This window comes from Oryzias latipes, chromosome 6, assembly GCF_053564925.1.
Source record: "Oryzias latipes strain Hd-rR chromosome 6, Olatipes_Hd-rR_3.1".
Taxonomy (NCBI): domain Eukaryota; kingdom Metazoa; phylum Chordata; class Actinopteri; order Beloniformes; family Adrianichthyidae; genus Oryzias; species Oryzias latipes.
The window spans coordinates 34,249,923-34,275,703 of record NC_136242.1 but is presented as its reverse complement, the minus strand read 5'-3'; the positions used below and the strand labels follow the sequence as shown (position 1 = coordinate 34,275,703).

General features: G+C 45.6%; 1 protein-coding gene and 1 long non-coding RNA gene across 8 annotated transcripts in view; one reads left to right on the top strand and one right to left on the bottom strand.

The window, feature by feature from the left end:
• Positions 1–25,781, bottom strand: part of abcc8 (ATP-binding cassette, sub-family C (CFTR/MRP), member 8) — a 52,214-nt gene that overhangs the window by 26,171 nt on the left and 262 nt on the right. For 2 of the 6 annotated variants that reach the window (XM_023956135.2, XM_023956138.2), the window contains exons 2-15: positions 17,177–17,339; positions 15,148–15,289; positions 13,205–13,326; positions 10,658–10,824; positions 9,666–9,908; positions 7,433–7,621; positions 6,577–6,741; positions 4,908–5,063; positions 3,438–3,572; positions 3,176–3,338; positions 2,668–2,708; positions 2,224–2,369; positions 1,328–1,442; positions 1,043–1,213 (exon numbers count right to left, since the gene is read on the bottom strand). In XM_023956135.2, the coding sequence (XP_023811903.1) occupies positions 1,043–1,213; positions 1,328–1,442; positions 2,224–2,369; positions 2,668–2,708; positions 3,176–3,338; positions 3,438–3,572; positions 4,908–5,063; positions 6,577–6,741; positions 7,433–7,621; positions 9,666–9,908; positions 10,658–10,824; positions 13,205–13,326; positions 15,148–15,289; positions 17,177–17,339 (2,118 nt within the window). Of the gene's footprint in view, positions 1–1,042; positions 1,214–1,327; positions 1,443–2,223; positions 2,370–2,667; positions 2,709–3,175; positions 3,339–3,437; positions 3,573–4,907; positions 5,064–6,576; positions 6,742–7,432; positions 7,622–9,665; positions 9,909–10,657; positions 10,825–13,204; positions 13,327–15,147; positions 15,290–17,176; positions 17,711–17,758; positions 17,878–25,781 lie in introns of those variants that run through there. The other 4 variants (XM_023956136.2, XM_023956139.2, XM_078949108.1 and 1 more) reach the window with 3 other exon arrangements.
• Positions 20,138–24,845, top strand: LOC110014639 (uncharacterized). Of its 2 annotated transcripts, none has more exons than XR_002873437.2 (6): positions 20,138–20,269; positions 21,344–21,432; positions 21,594–21,743; positions 22,145–22,278; positions 23,799–23,924; positions 24,214–24,845. It is a non-coding gene; the product is annotated as an uncharacterized LOC110014639 (long non-coding RNA). The 2 variants fall into 2 exon arrangements; XR_013656507.1 differs by having other exon boundaries at positions 20,205–20,269; positions 21,349–21,432.

Here is a 25,781-nt window from a genome sequence, read left to right as displayed (position 1 = left end):
CTGCTGCATTCTGCTCCATCCTGCTGCATCCTAATGCATCCTAATGCATCCTACTGCATTCTGCTCCATCCTGCTGCATCCCTAATGCATCCTGGTGCATCCTGCTGCATCCTAATGCATCCCTAATGCATCCTACTGCATTCTGCTCCATCCTGCTGCATCCCTAATGCATCCTGGTGCATCCTGCTGCATCCTGCTGCATCCCTAATGCATCCTGGTGCATCCTGCTGCATCCTAATGCATCCCTAATGCATCCTACTGCATTCTGCTCCATCCTGCTGCATCCCTAATGCATCCTGGTGCATCCTGCTGCATCCCTAATGCATCCTAATGCATCCTGCTGCATCCTAATGCATCCTGGTGCATTCTGCTGCATCCTACTGCATCCCTAATGCATCCTACTGCATTCTACTCCATCCTGCTGCATCCCTAATGCATCCTGGTGCATCCTGCTGCATCCTAATGCATCCTAATGCATCCTACTGCATTCTGCTCCATCCTAATGCATCCTAATGCATCCTACTGCATTCTGCTCCATCCTGCTGCATCCCTAATGCATCCTACTGCATTCTGCTCCATCCTGCTGCATCCTAATGCATCCTGCTGCATCCCTAATGCATCCTACTGCATTCTGCTCCATCCTGCTGCATTCTGCTCCATCCTGCTGCATCCTAATGCATCCTGCTGCATCCCTAATGCATCCTACTGCATTCTACTCCATCCTGCTGCATCCCTAATCCATCCTGGTGCATCCTGCTGCATCCTAATGCATCCTAATGCATCCCTAATGCATCCTACTGCATTCTGCTCCATCCTGCTGCATCCTAATGCATCCTGCTGCATCCCTAATGCATCCTAATGCATCCTACTGCATTCTGCTCCATCCTGCTGCATCCTAATGCATCCTACTGCATCCTGCTGCATTTCAGGAGCTAATCTGCAGAACCTCCTGCCCGCTTCCCAGCAAAGATCAGGAAAAAAAGGACCACACAAAGTCATGCGAAACAAAATGATGGATGAGCTGCAGCCTCTGCAGGGTCACCTTAATGCAGGTGTCCTGGTCCACGCCCTGGGAGACTCCATCTGCCTCCTGGTCCCCGCGTGGGCTGAAGTTGTTCCAGTCGTCTCTCGCCGGGCGTTTCCTGTTCACCACCTTCAGGGGCTGGAGGCAGCGGGACAGAAAGGAGGACGAAGGGAGACTTTCAGAGGAGGACTACAGGAGGGAGCATGAAAGCCAACACAGGGAGGAGGAACAGTGATGTGGAAGGAGAGACATGTAAAGCAGAAGCAGGCGGACGGAGGCGAGCGCTCAAACGTGCGTCCTCACCACAGCATGGTACTTGTTCTGGTTGTGGTTGCTGTAGCCAGAGGTCAGCGTGGCTCTGGGCTCCTGCTCATCTCCAATCTCATCACAGGAGAAAAACTCGCTGAGCTTCTGAACACTGAAACCCAAAAGGAGACCAGGCGTAAAAAAACACACGACGGGTCGGATGACAGGCCTGATGGACGAAAGCTAGGACGGGTCAATGATTTCCTCTCCCTGCAGATGAATGCTGGATCAATCTGACAATCAGACTGACAATCAGATTACTGATAGAGGATCAAACAATAACAGCAGGATGCAGAGGCTGCACTTAATCAGAAGGTTTGTTTCTGTCAGAGCAGCTTCTCAAAGATCCTTTCTGATCTTGGATCCACAGATTTGTTCTGGTTCTTTGATCAGGAAATGGTGTCAAATCCATCCAGAAATAGTCGTCTCAGAGGATCTCAGAACGTTCACACGTGTCCCGTCTTAAAACGACGCATCTCTGAGAAGGAATATTTAGGCTTCTGCTCTTCCTCTAAACGTCACCAGAGTCTCCTTCATGCTTTTTATCAGCTGCTCAGATGAAAACGCGTCTCCATCAATTATATCGCTCACAATAAGCAGGCCTGAGCAGAACCGAGCAGGTCCAATCACAGCCGACGGCCTGTGACACTCACGGCGGAAATAAATCATGTTTAACGTCAGAATCCAAAAGGTCAGAGGTGTAAAGCTGTCATGATCCAAAACGGATGGATCTGCTGCAGGAGAAGGTCAGGAGAAGGTCAGGAAAAGGTCAGGAAAAGGTCAGGAGAAGGTCAGGAGAAGGTCAGGAGAAGGCCCGGTGCTTCACTGACTTCTGTCTCTGGTCCAGGTCCTGCTCTCGTCACATGACAGACAAACTCCTGAGGTGACCTCACCTAACGAGCGCCTTGACAGTGGAGCGCACCACGCTGGACAGGAGGAAGAGGGGCGTGACCAGGATGTGGAAGAGGGACAAGGAGGCGAAGGCCACGGCTGGAGACAGGTCGCCGTCCTCAGAAATGTGGACGTGGACCACAAACGTCTGCAGGTTCACAGAGGGATCAGGTTAGTCTGAGAACATTGCAGTGACGGGTCTGACCGGCTCAAGGTCAGACACCCCCCCCACACAGCCAAAACCCACGCGGGGGGGGGGGGGGGGGGGGGTCACATCAAATCAAAGCACAACCGTCTGTTGACATGACTTATGGCTGCTCCCTGACTTCTCTGATCCTTCCCTGCTTAAAAAGACGTGTAGATTTATAGACCCCCCCCCCCCCTCAGTGACCCCCCTGACCTTCACACAGACCATGAAACACGCGCAGACGCATGCAGAGACTCACCGTGAGCACGGCCGCTATGGGAATGGCTGCATTCATGAACACTGCAGGCAGAAAACAGAACAGGAAGTGAGGCGTTCAGGATTCATCGGGAGAAACGCAAACTGAGACATACAACGAGGAAAAATCAATAATTCAACCTAAAAAACACATTTAAAAAAATCTCAATAAAAAATAGATAATTTATGGAAAAATTCCAGGTTTTTGGATCATTTTCTTCACATTTTTCTATGATCACAGATGACATAAACTGCATTCCTGAAGGGAATCCACTTCAGTTATGAAGGTTTGTTAATGCAGACGTTGAGTTTATTTTATCTGTTTCTTTAAAAGAAGATTTCAAATAGAGATAAGAAATGAATCAACAAGGACTAAAGACATCAAAGCCTCATTTTTAAACCAAACCAGGATTTTTTCCACTTGTTGGTCTGATGGTTTACTGGAAGTGATGGAGGTAAAACTCTGTGTTTTCGTGTTTTTCCAGGCGGATGAAAGCTCCCGGCTCTCGTACTGGATATGGACGTATAAATAGCAAAGGCCCTCAGGCTGCTGAGCTCTCTGCCTCTGGTCTCCTCCACGCTGTCGCGGAAGATGTTCTCCCAGGCGTACAGCTTCAGCAGCTTGACGCCGCGCAGCAGCTCGTTGGTCTTCTTCAGCCGCTCGCCGGAGTATTCCTGAAATCACAACCGCTTTAGGACGTTTGGCCAGCATCAGATCAAAGGGGCACAGCTCGTCCCACCAGTGAGAGGTTCAAAACCCCAGAGGTTGCTCACCAGGGTGGTCTTCTGCGTGTGGGACAGCTTGGTGGCCACGAAGTACTGAACCGGCGCCAACACGGCGATGACGCTCGCTCCAATCAAGGCACTGACCCCCAGGAGGTAGTAGAGCAGGATCACCCCCACGATGATCTGCAGACAGACGGGGTGGGATTTTTCTGCAGACTGCCCCCCGCCCCCCAGGAGCAGACATGCAGGAGCTGCAGGGCGTTTCGGGTGGACGGGAGCAGCTGCAGGTTAACAAACGGGCGCTGCAGTTCGCTGCCAATCAGTTTGGGAAAGCAGAGAAATGACTTTCTCTCAACCCCCCCACCCCTCTAGCACGTTTGAACCTGTCTGTGGCCCCCACCCCTGTCAAGCCTTCCTTAATGGAATCACACGGCTTTAGGAAGGACACATCAGATGGATGTGACATTTCATCTCCTCTCCTTCAGCCTCGGGATAATGTGTGCCAGCCAAGGTGGCTGATGGGTAATAGGAGAGCAGGTTATTCTCTACCCGGGGGGGTTGAGCCGTGTTAAAAACCCAACCCCCACCCAGCCTCTGCCAGGTACTCATCTGACGAAGGCCCGTTTAGAAACGACCTCCTTCTGCCATTTCCAGCTGCACGCCGCCCTGATGCCGCCACGGAGCTCAGCAGAGGATCCGAATCCCCAAAGGATTCCTTCTGTCAGATTCATCAACAGAGGCGCTAAAAGGGGAAACCCTGGAGTCGGGGGGTGGGGGGGGGGGGCGTTTTCTGCTCTCCAGGGCGACACTGACGCTGATCAGAGGATAAGATGCTCCTGTGACAAAACCGCAGTCATTTAGCCGCCAAGTCACCGAAAGACCAAGTTTGCATCAATATTTGTAAAGAACATTTCCTCTTAGAGAGGCAACACATGCGCGGCCTGAGTAATGGAGATGTGCGCGGCGCAGACGTAAACATGGAAGTCCTTCAAACAATAAAGAAGAAGAACCACAGTGGAACGGAGCTGCTTCCTGACAGACAGAGGCTGGATGCTGGTGCTGCAGGTGAAAAAGCCGCTGCCTAAAGCCAAACAAAGCAAAGGAAGCTCGGAAAACATCCGCCGGCTCTGGAAAACCTCAAGCTCTTCCGTCTGCAGTCACAGAAAGTCTGACGGCGCCAACATGCTGGTTTACAGCACGCCTCCATATTAATCAGCTACAACAACCCTTCCAGGCCTTTGCTTTCCGGCTGCACTGCAGCTCAGTGGCAGCTTTAGTTCTGCAGGATGAAAAGTTGCATTTCAGCACATTTGACTTGCTTGTGAGGATTTCTCATTGGAAAAGGAAAATGTTGTTTTTAAGCCGATCTTTCTGTTTCAAAATGATGAACTGCATGTGGACCTTTGAGATGCTGCTTCCGCAGGAGGCGGGTTGAAGCGCCGCAGCGCAGACTGACATCTCTGCAGCGGAGCCTCCAGAGAAGAAGAAAAAAAGAGGTTCAAAAGCAAAAAAGCTCACCTGTATCGGCATGGCCCACAGGTTAGGACAGAGGAAGAAGAACCACATGAGCTGGTTGGTATCTATGGCAACCAGGTTGCAGATCTGGGCAACAGTCAGCTCTCCCATGGACATGTTGGACGTGCACATGCGCATGATCTTGTTGTAGATTTTTGTCTGCAAGAAGAGGAGGAGATGGCAGGAAGGGAACATCTCCACGATCAAGCAGCCCACTCTTTGTCAAAGAAAACATACAATTCTGGGTTTCATGGAGGGGGGGCAGGAAATGACCATAAATGAGCTGATAAAGGTTCAAAGGTCGTGTTGCTTTTCCTCCGATTTTGAAAGTAACAGAGTCTGATCTCCTACGGCTTGTTCAGGTTTGTTTTCTTGTGCTGGAGAAGTCGATAACTTTCATGAGTGTATAAAAAATACTCGTCAGGAGTGGGCGTCGCCCTCGCACACCTGCCTGCAGGTCGGGTCAGAAGATCCTGTTCTACATCTAATCAGACAGCCTTCATCAGGTTTGTCTGCTTCTCTATGGAAGATTACATCGATCTCTGCTGGTTGAAGCCAAGCAAAGCCGAGCTAAGCCACTTCAGGCCAATCCAAGCCGAGCCAAGCCAAGCCGCGCCAGATCCTTCTGGATTCTTCCCCTCGAGGCCATCAAAGAACTACTCTGGACCTTCTCCCCGTCTGCCAATTCACCGGATCTACCATCCACATTTCTATGTTCAATAAGCTTCTAACCTGATCCCCGTCTGCTTTTGGGTCCAGCTTATTCAAAACCTGACAAATAATAACAAACGTCTGGTTCTGGATTTAATGGCTTATGGACATTTGTGTGTCACTTTCGGCTTTTCCCATCAGGGGTCGCCACAGCGAAGAGTCGCATGGTAAACTTGGCAATGTTTTACACAGGATGCCCTTCCTGACGCAACCCTCTCAAAGCAACCGGGCTTGGGACCGGCACAGAAGTAGAGAAGGGAACAGGGAGCAGCCCAGAGTCGAACCCTGGTTTCACGGACGGAAGGCGCCGCAAACCAGCACGAGCTAAACCAGCTCAATGGATTATAGACATTTAATTGAAGATAATGGAATTCTGTCACTTTCAGATTTTTTTCAAAGGGTTTTATTTAATGTTTTGTTCTAAATGACGGTAATCAAATCCAGATTTGACATTTTCGTCATAAGTGAAGGAGCCGCAGTCACGTCTCCTCGCCTCTGAGGCCTTTTACCAGAACCACCAACGTTCTGGTGTTTACTGTAAATCTGTCTGTCATCTGTTCATCTTTTGTTCATATCAGCAAAAAAAGGGAAATCGTTTATTTGGCATTAACAGTTAATGCCAACGTCACATCTGAGCCAACAGAAAATCCATGTGGAGCTCCTCAAGGCTCCCTCCTGGGGCCACTTCTGTTTCACATGCTGGTCATACAGAACATCAGAGTCTCTTCTGGAAACGTCATCAGGAAGGAGGAGGTTCTTCATCGATCTGTTTGGCCATTACTTTGGTAGTTTTAGAAAACAGTGTCATTTAAATTCTTGATTCTTTATATCTAAACACATGAAAAAGTCTTGATTAAAACAACACATTTAACCTTCTTCTAAGCCATCAACATTCAGCGGTAAAAACCTTTTTGGGTTAACCCGACCTCTGATGGGCTGGAGAACCTCTGGGGCGCCTCACCTGGATGGCTCCTCGCAGGTTGATGCCCGTTTCTATGGCAGCGTAGTAGGAGGCCTGGAGGAAGGTTCTCTGCAGGAGCAGAGCAAAGAACAGCAGCACAGCCAGCACATAGGCGTTCTCCAGGAACTCTTTGGAGGAGATGAAGTAGATGCCGAGCAGCTTCATCTGAAGGAGACGAGGATCGTCAGACTCACAGGTCACTTTAGCGAGTGTTGGAGGCTGAGAAGAATGATTGGATGACGGACACACGCGGTGTCTGCAGCAGGAACCGGGAGCTACGTCACGTCCAGCTTCTCCTCACAGTGCAGCTTCATTTTAACTCATATAATGTATTCAGGAGCTTTTTCATGGCTGTCAAAAACTCGCCGCTGCATCTTCTGCTCGGTGACCCGCAGGACCACCTGTCTGATGCAACCTCAGCTGGAAGGAAAACCGAGCCAAGAGCTCTGCGAGAAACCCAGCCCATAAATATTAGGAGGTGCACCATCTCCCACAGAACACCATAAACGTCTCGCCCAGCTGTGACCTTTGAGGCGTGGCAGGACGCCGCCGCCTCATTCAAATCTTTAATAATATCTAGGATTTTCTAAACCTGAAACGCTTTTGCTGCAGTTAGAGTTCATGTGGAGGCGAGCCGCTCATGTGAGAAATCAGGAAGACAAGAAGCCGCCAACCTCCAGACTGACCTGGACTGACCCACAAATCCAGACGAAAGCTGAAAAGCTCCTGTCTGACTGCAGTCATGCAGCTGGACATTTTCCAGGTTCTGTGATATCTCAACAGTAAACTGACACTTCGGGGGGGGTTTGGGGTGCAGGTTTTGATGCGGGGGGTTGCTGAGAGCTGGACCACTCACCGGCTGCTGGATGGTCCGATTGTCTTTGCTGATGTGGTGCACGATTCCCGAGATGCAGAGCGGTCCAACGAAGCCCAGCAGGTCAGCCAGGACCCGGAGCATGATGCTGAGGATGAGCGGCCTGCCGAAGGCCTTCCTCAGGGCCTGCCAGATCCACTTTGGGCCTGGGGGGGCTGTGCCCTGGGGCCTCTAGGGGGAGGAAAAAGAAAAGGGGAAATTCTGAACACTCAGTTCACTGTTCTGAGATCTTCTGAGATGTTCTGCTTCCTTGAAGGTTTGGATACTGCATTATTATTCAGAGGCTGAAATGAGAACATCTGATGGTGAAGCAAAACTTTTCTTGATGGTTTTATCTTCTTATCAGAGTAAATGTGACGTCCAGACGACACAAACGGTGCAACGATTTCCATGCAAAGCTGCTGCCGCAGGAAGCAACAGAGGAGTCCACAACTCTACCAGTTCTGCTGGAAGATCATTGAACCCAAACCGAGCCGCTTCTTTAGTGTGCATGTGTGTGTGCATGTGTGTGTGCATGTGTGTGTGCATGTGTGTGTGCATGTGTGTGTGTGTGTGTGTGTGCGTGTGTGAACATGCCTGAGTCGCTGTCAGCTGTGAGAACAGACGTGACTGCTGCGGCGTGTTCTTGTTTCCGTGTCGTTTCCTCAGCATTCGTGTGTGACGTGTCACAGCGAGTGTTGGAGCCAAATTCACATTTTTCATTTAAAAGTTCATTTAAATAATCATTGTTTGAACTTCCAATTAAATAACGCTACGTCACAGAGATGCTGTCAGCGAGACTCATTGTTGATTGAAGCCTGAGAAAGTTGGAAGCGATATAGTTTTCTAACCGTGTGTTCGTGTCATTTTTTCTTTTTTGGACTAAAAAGTTGATGATGAACACGCCTCACTCACGTTTCAAATAACAGTTGCTGGACAGACTTCAAACGGTGGTACAAGAGAAAGGAACGCAGAGAGAGTGCCACTACAGCGAGCATCACACACATGTGTGCGCACACACGTAGACAGTCACACACATGTGCGCACACACGTAGACACACACATGTGTGCACACACGTAGACACACAGATCACGTCTCCTTTCTGCTTCAGGTCCAAACCAGCTTCCCATGAAGCGCAGAGCTTTCTGGAGGGGTTGGGATGTCGCGGCGTTCACAGTCGGATGGGGCCGACCAGCCGTCGCCTCTGAGCCCCCTCCTCTCAGGGACTGGGGTCACTGGAATCTCTGTTCTCTCTCATCCTTCCCTCCTGCAGGAAGGAGGCCGGTCACAGCACACGCAGCAGTGACGAATCTCCGGTGACCTTCAGAGAGCTCTGGAAAACAGCGACCTCCTGGAGGAGCCCTTCACCTCTGACCCCTGACACGCGCTCCAGAAGAAGCTGCAGTCAGTCAAAGCAGATGAGGAGCTGCTCACTCTTGTCCAGAGGCATGCAGGCCTCCCGCTCTGCACAGCTGAGACTGAGTGAAAGCTGTGAAGGAAGTGGGCGTGTCCAGTTTGTTTTTCACGTCACAGCTGCAGGTTTGTCGTTTAGCAGGAAATGAAAATCTCCATCACTATTTCATTCTGCTAGAATGTGCCGTTCCTGAGCCGACATCTACGGTGGCCCAGAAGGCTCACAACACTTTAGATTTCACAACACAAAATAACACACTGCACTTTAAGTCCCAACACGAAACACTAACTCACAACACAGCACCCAACAACACTGCTGTGTTGTGAGTTATTGTTTGGAGTTGAGACGAATTGCAGTGTATTATTTTGTGTTGTCTTGTGAAATCTAAAGTGTTGTGTTGTGACCCTTCTGGGCCACCATAGACATCATCCGTAAGCGAAGGAATTTGTAGATTTGAAAAAGCTGAAATCCTGACTTTCTGCAGCGGTTTTCCTGTTTCAGCCTGAAGCTCTGCAGCCATGACACGTGAACAGAGGAGGAACAAGCGGATTTTAGAATGACCTCTGAGAAACATCTGGGAGGGGTCAACACGGGGGACCCCCCACACACACACACACACACACACACAGAGATACATGAGCAGCCAATCCCCTATCGTCTCTCCTTCCTGCTCCAAGCAGCGGGACATTTTCCTGTTTACATTCTGAGTGATGCAACCTGGGATTTTTGGTGTTAATCTGTTATATGATGTTTTTAATTATGTGAAAATGTTTTCCTGAAAATCCCTTTTAAACATCAGTTTCTGAGTTTTGTTTTCTCACCTTCTGATCTTCGAACTCTTTGCGAAGCTTGATGTAGTTGGTCAGCGCTCTCATGGCGATGGGAAGCTTCCCGATAACTTTCAGGTCGATGGGCCTCTTGTGAGCAGACGTGATGAACTTGTTCATCCACCAGTAGGTGGATTTGGACAACAGGTTGACGAAGGGCTGCAGGAACCGAACGCCGAGGTCCTGAAGGTCTTCCGGAGGCTTCACCTCTGTCGGATCGGCGAAGCACATGTAGCGCTGCAAAGACGGCGAGAGAGATGACATGTTGCTCCTAAAGGACGGTTTGTCTCCCCTGATTTGATTGTTTAACATCGCCATGGCAACATGCCCCCCCCCACTATGCTTCCTTTAAAATACAGGAAAAAAACAGCAGAGAGACATGAGAGAAAACAATTGGATGCACTATTGATCTTTTTTTAACCAAAGCCCAAAAAATGGATTATTATGAATCCATCGGATGCTTGGAAATGTAAAGATCTATATGCTATAATTTATTAAAGAGATGTCTGGTCACAGAGACGACAGGATCTTTTTCTGACAAAGAAAAGCTCATGTGGAGGTCAACGCAGATAAACAGGCTCCAGCCGTGAGGCTGGCGCGACCTTTCCTGTCTGCAGGAACTCTGACTGTCACACCTGATACCTGGGAGGAGGACGGTCAAAACACAGAGACGGCGGCGTTTAAAGTTCACTTCATTCCAGTCAGGCTCGTTTCGTCTCATGGAAGAAAGATGAAGAGTTGCTGCTCTTCATGCATTAAACTCTTTGATTTATTTTCTTGCTCTCTGGATGCACTACTTTGAAATGTGTTGCAGACTCTCCTGCATTTGCATCCAGGTTTCTCTGATCACCTTCATTCCATTCATGGATGTTTGCCACACATTTCCATGCATTGCAAATATCTGATCACCATAAAACTTCAGCCCGGTCCCCGCGGCCCCCCACAGCCCCCCACAGCCCCAGATTCATCGGCAGCTGCCCACTCACCCTCCCCAGGATGACATTGATCTCCACCGCCAGCAGAAGCCCGTAGAGCAGCACCAGCAGCCCCGTGATGCAGTAGCGCAGCTGCCGGAGGCCGATGCCGTGCTCGGTGTACTTGGCAAACTTGATTGTCTTCATGGTGAAGGCGAGCACCCAGTAGATGAGCAGGGCTGAGGAGATTTCAGCAGGGATTAGGGCAAACCAGATGCATTCTGGGTGACTCAGTCTGGTCATGAAATAAGATGTAGTTTATCCAACGTTACATAAACTACATCTCATTTCATGTCCAGACAGAGTCTTAATACGCTGCTCATTTAAATATTTGACCTCATTTGTTCTGTTTGCTGAACAGTTAAATGGATATTCTATAATCTCTCAGATTATTCCTACATAATTCATTTTATATAACAAGGAGGGGGGGTGGGGTCCCAAACAGCCAGAGAAGCTGCTTTTCTGTAAACGCTGAGGTGTCCGTGCAACTTTTAAAGAAACATTTTGCACGAAAATGTCATGAAGGTGAAAACCATCACAGGCCTGACTTCATCAAGAGAGCGTCTATTTAGTTGATTAATGTCTTCAAGGCTGCGATTCGGACGCCTGAAGGCCTGAGGCGGCGGCTGCCCCGCCCGATTGGAGGAGAGCGTCCAGGGCTGCAGGCAGACGAGTGACTGAGGCGCGAGGAGAAAAGGCTCAGCGGGATGAGAGGCCATGCGCCATGATTGACAGCTGATGGAAGTTCACCCGTTTAGCAACCATGATCCTTTGCAGGCAGGGTGGGGGCGGGGGGGCTGAAGAACTCATCACCGGGATGGAAAGGCAGCGATGACACTGGAAGTGGAGGATTATGGCTGCACAAAGCAAATTCAACTTCACACCTTCAAAATATGTGAGCACGTCCATAAAGAGGCAGAGCCACTGTGACCTTGAGGCGTCTTAGTCGTTTGAAATTCAGGAATATATTTATTTAATATTTATTATTGGATCTCTTTATACTTTTTTGTCATGTTTTATTCATGATCAATATTATTGGTGACTATCTGCATCAGCTTTTAATACTTACCTGTCCAAAAGATCTACTCATTTGTTCATTTGAATATTTATCTTTGCTTTTACGTTTTTCCTCGTTTTAAACTTCCGTGTCTTCCTCGGGAGGATCCTCCTCACGGGGATCGACTTTTCCCGTGGAACGGGGGTCGTCACCATTGACCGCATCAAATAACCGGACTGAACGAGTGTGACGCCATCCATGGAAAATGGTTTATTCCGGCTTTTTTCGTGATACGGATGACGTCATCAGTAAGCAGCGATTGCTCTGAGTTTCTATGGCAACCATTCTCACCAATCAGGAGTGAGCTTGTTGGAAGGCCACACCCCTACCACTTAAAAGTGGGCTACACGCAATCTGTCAATCAAACATGTCAAATGTTGGATGTGGGGGGCCAACAAGCTAAACCTACTTTTATTGAAGCTCTTAATAGTCAGTTAATACCTAAAATAAGTTGAACCAAAGGAAAAATATAAAAAAGAATTATCCTGACCAATAGAATGACTGAGAAACAGCTGTTTTTTCTCTCTATATACGTCTATTTTGGCTTCTTGGAACCAGCAGGTACTTCCTGTTTGGAGCACCAAAGGGGGCGGAGTTACTTAGTCCAGTTCTCAGATGCAGTCATGGCTGTTGCAGTGGGACCTCATGGGTCAGGCTGCTTGCTTTGATCTGGGGGTGTCCCATGTTGACATCCTCTGTGATCATCAGGGGGTCGGTCGCTGGCGTGGAGGAATCCCAGAAATGTCATTTCCTCACATAAGGTTTCCACTTCGGTTTCTATTCTGAATTCTATTCTAATGTCATTTTACGTTTCTGTATATTGGCTTTGAGGAGGGGGCATTCTTTGTGTTTTACAATTCCATTTTTGTTATTGTTTTAAGCCTGTAAAGCACTTTGGTAGCGCTCTATAATAAGAGTCCTTAGTAAACTATTTATAAGACATTAACAAGCACTAGTAATGTTTTAGTAAACTGCTTATAAAGACATGTATTAGCATTTGTTAATCCTATTCACAAGCTATTTATAAATTGCTTGTATGGGATTAATAAACATATTAACAGTCTTCTTATTAACAGTTTATTGAGTGTTATTTGGTCACGCTTTAGATTGGAGAGCTGCAAAAAACTCAAGACCTGGACTTAAACCAAAGTTTTCTTTTTGCATTGAAGTCTCTCAGATATTTACCACCAGACTGGAAAAAGCTGAGAGGTTCCAGCAGCTTCTCGACAGAAGAAACACGAGCGAACGTCAACTCAAACCCTGACGTCAGAGACAGGAATCGAAGAAAACTCAGACATTCCTCCAAACAACATCCAGGTTCTTTCGTCTCGATTCTGTTTGCGGCCTGCAGCTCAGGAGTTTCCGAGCCTCATCTTGGATCCTAGAAGCCTCCCATCATGACGTATTCATGTTTTCACGAGACTTGATGAAAATTTGATGCCACGAAAGCCTCAAAGTCTGTTTGTAACCAGGAGTTACCTCAAAGTGGAGGAACAACGTACCTGACAGCAGTTTGGGGAAGTTGGAGGTCTCAATGTTGTGATAGTAGACGATGGAGGTGACGCCCGCCATGAAAGCCAAAGCTGCCGGCATGTACAGGTGCAGGTGGAGGGACTGGCTGAACCTGGCAACAAACACCACATCAAGACAGAAAAGTTAGAACCAAATGAGGAATCTCAAACGGCTCCACCCCAGTCGGGATGTTTACACTGCGGTCCCAAAAAGAATCTGCTGAAGGGAGAACATCTGAGACCCCAGCGGGACGTTTCTGGATCCACACAAACCCTGCAGGTGGAGGCAGATGTTCGTCCTTCCCGACTCTGCTTCTGCTGGGGGTTTGTTCCTCTGCGGTGGGGGGCAGTCCTCTGCACGCTCAGCATGGTGGATTTTTACATTTAAAAAAATGAAATGTGTTGCTTTCTTCAAACAGAATTTCCAACTGGATCACTTCATCAGATTCTTTACAAATGACTCCACGCTGTGTCCTTAGGTGACCTTAGAGGTGAACTGGCAGATACATAGAATTCAGCTCCATCCCACAATTCCTTGCAACCTCAATGACAGGTAAGTTGTGGTGCTGAGCAGCATGAGGGGCTTAGGAGGATCAATGCTACATCTGAGCGTGCTGACGGATGTCCACCTCCTCCGCCTGAGGAGGGACAGACAACCTTTGTCCAAATCTCTGCCTCCGGCAGCACCTCAGCCAGGAGAGTCTGAGGAACCAGAGATGACCTTCATGTGGTCCACCTTTGGAGGTTTCGCTTGAAAACCTACCAGGTTTTCCAGAAATGATCCCCCCTTGGGAGACTCATCAGTACATTTTCCCGCATTTTTCTTATCATCTATACGCTGATGACATCCAGCTTTATTGCTCCTTTGATAAAAATAATTACAAAAATCTTTCTTATCTGCTGGATTGCTTGGCCAGCATCAAAGTGTGTTTAAATGACAACCATTTACTTCTGAACCCTAATAAGACAGAGACAATATTCTTTTGCCCCTGATGATAAAACACCCTCCATCCAAAGACACCTTGGTTCCCTGAGCTCCTCTGTCCAGTGGTTTGACAAATCTCACTCAAAGCTCCTAGTTAAAAACTGTTTTTATAACCTAACGTGGCTAAACTGAAGACAATTTCATCCCAGTCTGATCTTCAGCTGATCATCCAGGCTTTTATCTCTTCTGGTTTAGACCACTTCAATTCTCTTTTTACCTGCTTTAACCAAAACGTCTCCAATCGGTCCAAAACTCTGAGCAAGGCTTTTAACTGCAACCAATAAGCGCACTCATGCCCCCCCCCCCTGCTGTTATTGCTACATTGGATTCCTATTAAATTTAGAATAGATTTTAATATTTTCATTATAGTTTTTAGAGCCTTGCAGGGAAAAACTCTGAACTCTGTTCTAACCAGGAAGCTTAAAAAAGCTCAAGAACATTTGTTTGTAGAAGCTAAGAACCATGAAGCAGAGATGAAGCGTGCAGGATGTCATCCGGGTTAGAGCGAATCCACTTTTTACCCGTTTAAACTCAAGCCCTTAAATGAATTTCCTCTCGTTAAGTAATCAACCATCTGGAGAGCAGGCGACTTTCACTCTCCTGTGGCTTCTACAGCAGATCAGAGGTGGAGCTTCTTCTCAAGTGAGCACTTCTGTGTTCAGGACATTCATGCTGATGCTCAATCGTGGTTAGGCGGGGCACCGGGGTTAATTGGATTTCCCTTCATCACTGAGGGATAACACTGTTTGATTAGGTAATAATGGCCCCTTGAGGAACAGCTGCCAGGCTGTAAACCCACTGAAAATCCAGGCGTGAGGCAGACCGCCTTCTGTTCCTTCCCTCCCCTGAAACCTGAGGAACCTGCTGGCCTGGATCGGGGGGCAAACGCAGACACTCCCCGGGAAGCTACACACACTGAGGTGCAATCAGAAGACGTTCTGGGACGTACCCATCAGAGACGATGCCCTCGGCGATCTCACAGACCAGGACGAAGAGCAGGACGAAGGTGAGGATCCAGCGCAGGTTGTGTCCGGGGAAGTGAAGCCAGGTGCTGTGGTGGATGTGCACCTTGGAGCTCTGGCTGCCCCAACCTCAAAAGGGAAAAAGATGTTCATGAGGAGCTGTGGGTCGAGGGTCCGCTTCAGTAAAACCGACTTAAATGATCCCAAGGCTGCACAACCCAGCCCACTTCAGAAGATGAACTACAGGGATGGCAGCTGGCCAGAGCAGCTCCAGAGGGCAGGAAGACTCTGTTATCTGCACTTTAATCACATTCTGGGTATTTCTGGCAGCCAGAGCAGCCAGAAAGCTGCCAGTCTGGACTTCTCTGAGCCACAGCTGCTTTTTATGGTTTGACTTGGACAGATGTTGGCATCAGAACAAACTGTGATGTAATGGTGAGTCACGCAGGAGCAGCTAATAACGTTCAACAAACCTCAGCTGATGAAGTTACGTAAGACGCCGTTGTCGCTCCGACACCTTCTGCAGCGTTCCTCCGAGTGCTGGCAGCGCCTCCTCACACATGCTCACGCTAATTCATTCAGTCCCTCACTACTTATCAGTCCCTTATGAGGTTTTAGAAGTAACAAAAACTGATGCTGGAATGGGCACCAGGGCTTTAACTCCAGGGGACTGTAATGCACAAAGGTGCAGGACTAAATTTAGCCAAACAGTGGTGTCAGTCAGAGGCACGCAGTCATGGAACACACTACCACAGCACATTAGGAACTGTGAGAACTGTCCTACCTTCCAAACCTTCTTAAAGAATGGCTGAAACAATCCAGTCCTGCAGACATTGATGGGGTTTTTAGACTCGTGGTTTATTGTAAATAACCTTTGTAAATATCTTTTTTCCTGCCTTAGGACAACGGATGGAATGTAGCTCCTGTGCTAATAACTGGCATATTTATGAGGAAGTAGCTGCTGAAATGTTGATTAATGTGTGCTGTCCTAATTTAAATAAAGGAAAAGAAAAGAATGGAGCATTGCATGAAAACAGGGCCGTATCTCAGGAATGAGCTCTCACACACACACGCACACATACATGCACACACACACTCACATCCACACACACACATGCACACACACACATGCACACACAAACACGCACACATACATGCACACACACACATGCACACACATACATGCACACACACTCACATCCACACACATACATGCACACGCACACATATGTTCTGATGATCAAACTCCAATTAAGGTCCAAGTTCGACACCAAAACAAGAAAAATGTTCAGTTGCAGATTTAGCTAAAAAAATCCCCAAATAGCTGAAATGTGTGAAATGTGATGTCTTTAAATGAGCCCCCCCCCCCCCCACACACACACACACACACACACACAAAACCTCACACTGTTTTGCTGAGTCATGTTTAGGGTGTCCCCTTTCCTCTGAGGATCCGTGAGCTGCCGTCCCTCCCTCCCTAAAGGACACTCGTCTCATTTTAACCCAGATTTCAATATTTGATTTGTTTCCTTTTTCTAGTGTAAGTTTGAAATGAAGACTTTAAATCTGTGCGTTTTCAGCATCAGGAGGATCCTGCAGCTTCACTGGAAACACAGACATGGATCATAGTTCTGAATCCAGCAGCTGGGGGGGGGGGGGGGGTCTGAAGCAGAAAAAAATGTTTCAATAGATTCTTAAAAAACAGAAGAAAATCCTAAACGTTGTGACTTGAGAATAAAATTGCTGAGAAGTCCAGTTTGCAGACCAAAGCTGCAGCTCTGCAGAAGATCCTCTTTGTTTGTTTGATTGTTTGTTTGATTGTTTGTTTGATTGATTGTTTGTTTGTCTCACTCAGAGGTTTGGAGACGAATCAACTCCAGATTAGAGACAGAAACACTGAATTCTTCTGCTATTGATCCTTTTGAGGCTAAAACAGCCAAACGGGCTCAGAGGGAAAAACAAGGGCAGATAGAGAACACGCACAGGCGTGTGCGCGCGCGTGTGTGCCACACTCACCGATGAAGAGAATGGGGAAGGTGATGAAGAGGAGGAAGACGTGCGGGACCACGTTCAGAGCATCGAGGAAGCAGCCGTTGTTCAGGACGCCCCCGTCCACGTTGTAGGCCGCCGAGTTGTTCTCGGTCCCGCAGAACGCCAGAGACATGGTGGAACCGGGACTCTGCGGGGAGACAGCCGAGGATGAGCCGAGGAGGAGCCGAGGATGAGCCGAGGAGGAAGAGGAGCAAGAGCAGGAGCAGGAGGAGGAGGAGGAGGAGGAGGGGACGAACGGCAGGGCGTTTCAGAATCGGATCCACTCAGAGCATCATGTTGTTCTCCTCCTTTTGTCCTCAGAACATCCTAATTTCCAATTCCCAAAGTGACCTCCTTCCTCCTTTCCAGCTGCTCGGGATCAGCTCCGAGCGCGCGGGGCGGCCAGAGGGAGGCGGGTCGTGAGGAGGAACGGGTCAGAGGCAGTCAGAGTCCGGTGCGGTGCCCCCCCCCCCTCAGTCCACCTCGTCCGCCTGCAAACTGAGGACATCCTGCAGGGCGCCGCTCGTGCGCGGCGCCGATCCTCTGGAATGCACGCGGACTGCTCACATGGCGGACACGCAGCTCCCGCAGCTCCCGCAGCTCCCGCAGCTCCCGCAGCTCCCGTCGGTCCCGGCGCTGGGACGGAACCTCAGAGGCGTCCTTGGGGGGAGCTAAGGGGACGGACGTGCAGGAGGAGCCGGAGGCGCGAGCAGGTAGGGGGCGAAGCGGGGGGGGGGGGGGGGGGGGTGAGCAGTGAAAAATGAGGGTGGCACGTGAGAAGCATAAATCCAAAGCGCGCGCTCCCGATCTCACACGTCACGAACTTCACCTGAGTTAGACCGGGATCCTCAGATCAGCACCGAACATGAAGGAGGCAGTCACGTGACGCTGGGGAGAGTTCCCGCTCCCACCAGTGACAGCTGACAGACGGGGGGGGGGGGGGGGGGGGGGGCTTTTCATGGTGACTAACTTTATTTAATGCAGCAGGTGGCGGCGACAAGCTTTGAAGACCTTTAACGACTTATTTTCTGATAATTAATTTGCCTCTTTTCGACCACTGCTCGACAAATATAATGTTCCTCGCTCCGATTTTTTAGATCCTTGCAGGTGCGTCATCTCATCATCACCTCCATCACAGGGTTCCCCATCTAACCTCCTCAAAATACTCTGGAGAAGATTTTGATCTTCAATCCACTCAGAAGAAATCGGTGTCTAAATTGTTTAGCAGGATCTCAGCCGTAGAGTCTCCCTCGATGCAAACCCGTAACACATCTTGGGAGCAGGATCTTAGTGAAACAGAAGATATTGTGAGGAACATGAACTCCTTTTCAATGTGTAAACACTGTCTAGTTTAAGGTTGTGCATCGTTCTCACCTCTGCAAAGCCAGATTAGCTCAGATGTATCCACAACTTGATCCACTGTGTAACAGATGCAAATCAGCAGAGGCCACATGAATTCACACCTTTGGTTCTGTCCTACAATACGCTGCTTTTGGGGAAATATCTGTGAGGCCCTGAGCTGCATGTTGGGAGTCAAACTAACTCTAAACCCACTTCTGTTTGGAATAAACAGAGATGCTCCAACATTGCCTACAGGTGATCAGAGGATCGTTACCTTTTCAACTTCGCTCGACGCCTCGTTCTTCTTAAGTGGAAGGATGCTGCCCCGCCCACTTTATCACATTGATTGCCATCTTAAACTTGAAAAAATAAGATTTACTGTGAGACGATCAGAACATACATTTTGTAAGGTATGGAGACCATTTCTCAACTTTTTTAGTGTATCTACAAGTGTGACAGAATGATGCCCTTTTTAATTTATTTAATGTCCTTTCTTTATATTTGCACTTTACTTATTGTTTATGCTATTTCACTGTGACTGATTTTATATATTCATGTTTTACTTTGCTTATCACTTGTAACATTTTATCTCCTTATATTTTCTTTACTAAATGGATTTTGGTGTATATGCAACTGACAGCAGGAGGGGGGGTTGAATTTCTGTTTTAAAACTGAAAACTTAATAAATATATGAAACACTAAACGCAAGAAAGTCAATGAACCCCACAGAAAATGTGAAAAAGACAGAGTCCAGGTGAGCTAAGGCTTCACCTGACAGACGAGAACATGGTGGTGGTGGTGTGATGGTGTGGGTTGTGTGGTGGCTTTGGTAAAACCAGGACAGCTGGTTACCAAACCGTACACTGTCAGAAAAAAGGGTACGCTTGGGGTACATTTGTGAACACTTAGGGTACAAATGGTGAATTTGTACCCTAAGTGAGTCATAATTACACCTTAGGGTACTCATATGTACCATTTAAGGATAAAAAAGGTACAAATATGTTTCCAACCATCAGAGGGCCCATATTTGGACCCTTTATTCCACAAACAAAGGTACAATCACTTGTGTGACAAAAGTAATAATTCAAAGTGTATGAAACGTCACCCAAAATCATTTAATACGTTGTTGGTTATTTGGAAAAGATGCACAAAATAACCAAATATATTTAAGAGACCACACATCTTTTATGACTAGTTCTGAACAGTACACAAGCACGTTATATTTTATTGATTGTGCAGAGAATCAAGATAATAACTTTTAAACATGTATTAGTGTGAGCCTGTTTTTTTTTTTACTTATATAAGAGCTGTTTTAAGTTTTGCCTTTAATTTAGAGCAAAAGCACAATGTAGACAAAATTATTTGATGTTTTTTACCTTATATGGTGTACTTTAACTTGGCCTAAGTTCAATTTAAATTTCTAGTCTTTGAGCTGTTAATTTAAGTTATTTTTTTTCTAATCATACATTCTCAAAAAAAAGTAAATTTCTCTGTTACTACGTTACATTATGTGTACATGTAAGTTCCTTTTAGCTTTTGTACCTACACGGGAAAAATGAGAGAGTACTTTTTTCGGAGTTACCATCAGTAATTTTTATTTAAGTAGGTGTAAAAACGTAGAGGAAATATGATGGAGTAAACCAGCGAGACCACGCCCACTCTACTTTCTTAAGTTTCGTTTCTTCCGCCATTTTGTTATCCCGCAGCGGCCGGAGGAAGATAGAGGCTGTGACTGAGGTAAGTCTGCTAATTGCTCAAAAATAAGTTGGAAACTTGTTTTTATCGGGTTCGGTTATTTTATCTGTAAGGAATAACTTTTTTGTAGTGGAATGCTGCTATTCCACCGTGTATGTGCCTGTGAGGAGATTGAAAACTACGAGCGGGAGTTTTGCTAACGGTTAGCCTCAGCCGTTTGAAGTTCAGCTAAATGCAGCCATTAAATAAATTAAGCTGTTGTTTTTATTGGTGTTGTACCGCGTTCCGTTAAATACATTGAAATATATACATTTTATCACTAGATAATTCTGTCGCCGTTTTACCGATGTACGCTGGCGTTGATGCACCGGTTGTTGTTGCCTACCCCCCCCCCCCCCCCCCTTTTTTTTTTTCTTTCTGTCTTTCTTAGTAAGGAAGCCAGCTACTTTTGAAACGACCAGCTCCATAATTCCTACTGATATTTATCAGGTCCGTCGAATTCAATGCGTTTATCATTTTAATCTGTAATGTGTAGGAGTCCCATAACTTTTTTTTTTTTTTTTTTTTTTTTTTTTACACCGCAGTATGGCAGTCCTTCCCATTTATATGTCAGCCTGCCGTAGCTGCTGTGCGCGCGCAGCCACCATTTCTCGAATGCAAGACAGTGACAGACTGTTTAGGTTGTCATGATCGCTCATTGTTGGTCAAGCGAAGTTTACACTGTGTTGTTGATTTTGAACATTCTCCTGCAGATTATTTTTTTTAAATGGAGGTCCGTGATTCCAGATACTCGTCACGATTTCCCATACCAAAAACTCATCTATAAACCAGGAAAAAACAATTTTTTTAAATGAAATTCCAAGAAATAAATCTGTAGGTCCTTAGAAGCCAGTGCATTGTCGTCAGTGTTTTTTTGTTTTTTGTTTTTTTTAGCAGTTCTGCAAATTCTGCAACATTGCTGTGGCAGCTAGTGTGAACTGTATATTTGCCATTACTATTTTAAAATGTATTCATTTATTTGGAACAGGGCTTAGATCTGAATAAATGCTTTGTTGGTACCTTTTGGTGTTTTAATGTTTTTTTTTTTTTTTGTAATATATTTTTTTTTCCCACCAGGAAAGATGCAAGCTGTGCGTGAACATGTCGAACGCCAAAAAAAAAAGGTTTTGAAGTTCAGCTGACCTTCAAATCCTTTTGGGAATGCGGTGAGTGGAAACATCACAATTTCCAGCATTTTTCTTTACAGGAATCAGTCAACTTTGTGGATAAACTGTCAGCTGTGATGCAAACAGATTTTTTTAATTGCTTTTTAATTTAAAGATAATTTCTGTGCTGTATTCTAAACATAATTTTGCTGTGTTCACAGCTGCCAAAAAGTTCAACATCCCAACCTTGGACTTGAAAGTGTTTGATGACTCAAAGACAGAAGTTGATGAGCAGGTTTTTGATCTCCTGTTGAAAAACCCAAACTTTGGTGTGTTGGAAATTTGTCTGGCCGAAGATACAAATCCAGAAGGTGAAGTTTTTCTTTTAAATTGTAATTTATCTATTCTGTTTTGAATGGTTTTGGGTAAATTCCCCTTTGATGCCTGAATTTATTTCCAAGGTAAATAATCTGTGTTTTTGCTTACAAGTACATGCTAAATTAAGAACATTTTTGAGCTGAAGAGTTTTGATTATGTATTTGCATCAATAGGAGTCTAAGGGTTAATGATTTATTTGACAGGATAGTGTGGGGAACAAAACACAGGCAAATAAGTATGAGTTTTTTGTCCTATTGCTGTCTTAGACAAGATAATAAATCTGCTAAACTGTTAAGTCGGTCAGTATTTAAAAATCTTTGTTTTTACTTTTTTTGTTTTTGCTATCATACTAATTTAAATATTACAGTAACTGAAAGCTTTAATACTTTGACAGATCAGCCGAGTTGTCCTGCATAGAGCTGCAATAGCAGTTCAAGTGGAGATACTGAAGTGGACTCAGATGACACCATAATATTACAACACAGTCCTACAACAAGACGAAGACTTGAAGACACCTCTCTTGCCAAAGTAAGTAAATAATCTTTTCACAAAGTCATTTCAAGCATTCAAAGTCAGGCTGTCTTTCCAATTCAGTTTAGTTGTCAAACAGTGCAGTATGGCAGATCATCCAAACTAGTTTAAAGTTTTCTAGGGAAACAGCAGATTGCACCAAGTGAGTCACAACACATTGGAATACTGTCCTCATCATACAAGCATATAATTCTTCTGTATTTCCTTCAACAAAGCTCTGCATAATTAACAAGATATTGACTATACGGGCGACAGTGGCTCAGGTGGTTGAGCGGGTCGTTCAATGACCGAAGGGTTGGCGGTTCAATCCCCGCTCCCACCAGCCAAAAAATGTTTTCAATATAATTGAAAACATTTCAATTTCAAAACATTTCAATATAATTGAAAACATTTCAATTTTTTCAATTATATTGAAAAAATGTTTTCCATATAATTGAAAACATTTTTTAATAATAATAATAATAATAATATAATTATTATTATACAAAGACAGACATTGATTATGCAGTTTTTGAGGGGGAAAAATGTTTTCTGGGACATGGTTTCTGCAGTTCAATTGGAATTCACCTTCAAGTTCTTGACAGGACTGTTTTGCAGAGTTAACCGGCCTTAACTTCCCATCATGCCATTGTTTACGCTCCCGTTACCTTACAGTCCCTCACAACCCCCAAGCAACAGAATTGGTGTGCAATATTGGAGCTATCCAGCCTTATAGATGTGAGCCAGATGCCAACTCAGACGAGGAGAATGACGACATGTGGAGCAGGGAGCTTGTGGCCTGCCAAATGTAGCTTGTACGTAACAACTACAAGCTTTCTCAAATGACGTCTTTTCATCTGCTCCTGATTCATCCCAATTTGAGAAAATAAATATTCAGAAACACAGTTTTATTCTTAAATCTTATAACAATATGTCATCATAAAAATGCTACATTTTAAAAAATAACTTTCATTGGAGTGGGTCCCCCATTTTTAACATGTCGCAGTATTTTTCTCATGATGGGCACGTTTGAAACTGCACATCTGAGTATTCACTCAAATTGGGATGAATCAGGAACAGACAAAATAAATGCAGTTTGAGGAAGGTCTCTATTGTGACGCACTACATGAAATGAAGTGGGTCCGAGTCCCTCTGCTCTGCTGTATTCTGATGCGTCCACTTGCAGACAAACGGATCCATTAACATCTTCATCATACTTGTCTGAGCTTGATCTAAACTATGGCCGGAAAGCTTCAATATTGCTCACCATTTTGCTTTCACCACTAATGTTAGTTTTAGGTTGGAAGGACTGTACGCTAGAGGGAGAGGGCGTAAACAAAGGGATGATCCGACATCAGCAGAGGGTAACTACTGTGTCAATAGCCCCGCCTAAAACTCAGAAGTTAAATTCTGATCAACTCCAAACCACTCTGCACAAACTGTCTTTAAACATCATCTCAAAGTGCTTTAACCCCAGTATCAGTGCTTGCAGTTGTATTTTTTATTATAAATATGGACTTTTAAATTTGATCCAATAGGTGGTTGCTGTCATTGGTGAGGATGCATCATCCGTTGAAGGTCATGTGAATGTCCTGCATATCCACTACAGCAAGGTGCGAGAGGATATACTAAAGAATTACCCTTTCTTGAAGACAACCTCACGGGTCAGTGACATTTTAAATCAGTTCTCAGCTTAAAATATATTTTGAATGTTAATATAAGCTGAGACATCTGCTAAAATGACCATTAACAGCTTTAACTCAATTGTAAAAACATTGTAATTTTCTAAACCCATATATAAATATATAGTCATTCAAGCCAAGTAATATTTATACAATGACATCACTAAAGGGAAATGGCAATGAAAGAGACAACAAAGAATATTAGAATGTTTTATGTCTTTTGTTTGTTTTAAAGTGAATGATTAATTTTCTAATTTTTTTCAATTTTCAGTTGTTTGATGTTGACCGAATGCATCCATCACCTGTCAGTTTAAGCCAGCGCTTCAAGGACGGCGTTTACCAGTATTGTGCCAAAGGTGCTTGAGCTTGTTCAAAGAAAAGCTCCATTAGCCAAAGTCTCCAAAGAAGCAAGAGAAGAGATGCTTGCAGAGGATCTACTAGGTATTGACATAAACGTAATCCTTGTTAATCTTTAGTGTGTTTTATAGTTCTCCTTTTTAGAATTCGTATCAATATTATCTTATCACATTTATGCATTTTATTATTTAAATTATGCATTTAAACTTGGTTATAAGTTTACTTTTTTATTTATTTTTAGAAAATGTAGAATGCAGTAAAAAGATGTACTTAAAATGAGGTCTAGTGCTTCTTTTGTTAATGTCACAAGTTTTATTTCATGGTTTAAAAATGCTAACTGAAGTGCTATGTGCTGTTTACAATTGATCAAATGTTAAGGTTATAGTTACAATGAATGCAATGTGAACTGAAGGAAAAATATAGATTTTTCATTATTGTAAAATTGCTAATAATTGTAAATATATGCATCCTGTTGTGATACTGTACATACTGTGTAATGTCAGAACTGTAATTGTTTTGAATGTTTAATAAATGTGATAAACAGTATACTGGTCTTTTAATGTGCTGTATCTGGTACAAACTTGCCATCAAAGGGTACAAAAGGCTTGTCACTGGGGCAGTACCCTTAAAAGAACAAATTTGTACCTTTTTTAAAGGTACATTATGGTACCATAGCACTATAAGTTACAATTTTGTCCACAGAGGTACATATTTGCCTTTGAAAGGTACATACTGGAAGGGTACAGATACGTACCAATATGAAAGGGTACAACATTTGTACCCTTGAGGGTACTGCCCCAGTGACAAGCCATTGTACCTCTAAAGGTACAAATTTTGCACATTTTTTCTGACAGTGTAAACAGACTGTTTTAGGAGGATTCGGTCCATGTTTGAATAGAACTTAACCTTTCAGCTTCTGAAAAGATGCTTCGCTCCTGACAGGAAGAACACCGCTGGGGGCGGGGCTTAAAAAGGTAAACACCTGCAGACTAACCGCGGAATTTCAACTAAAGTCCTTTAAAATGAGTTTCTTTTTGAGTTCATCTGTTATAGTTTACATGTTTTGATTTTTTAATCCCGAATGGGATTTCCACGCCAGTTCTTAAGTTAAAATGCAAACGAGGCCTTTGCTATAATAAAGAGATGAGGCGGGAAAAACAGGCCAACGTCCCCCCACCCCCACCCCCGCGCGCTTTCCCGGCGCCTCAGCGCCACATCTGGACCGTTTGCGTCAGGATCCTGAGAGTGCGCTGCTGCTAGCGGCGCAGGATGAATCATTCATGTCTGAGTGGCGGCGGGGGGGGAGGCTGAGCCCCCCCCGCCCAGACCATCATCTCTTTTAAAAGCCGCCTATGGATGAAGCTGCGTGCGTTTCACCGAACCGTGACCCGGGATCACTCATGGAGCGGAGGGTGACGCGGGCCTCGGAGGGACGCGCGAGGCTCCCGCGGTTCCGCTGCTGTCAGAACCACCGAAACACGG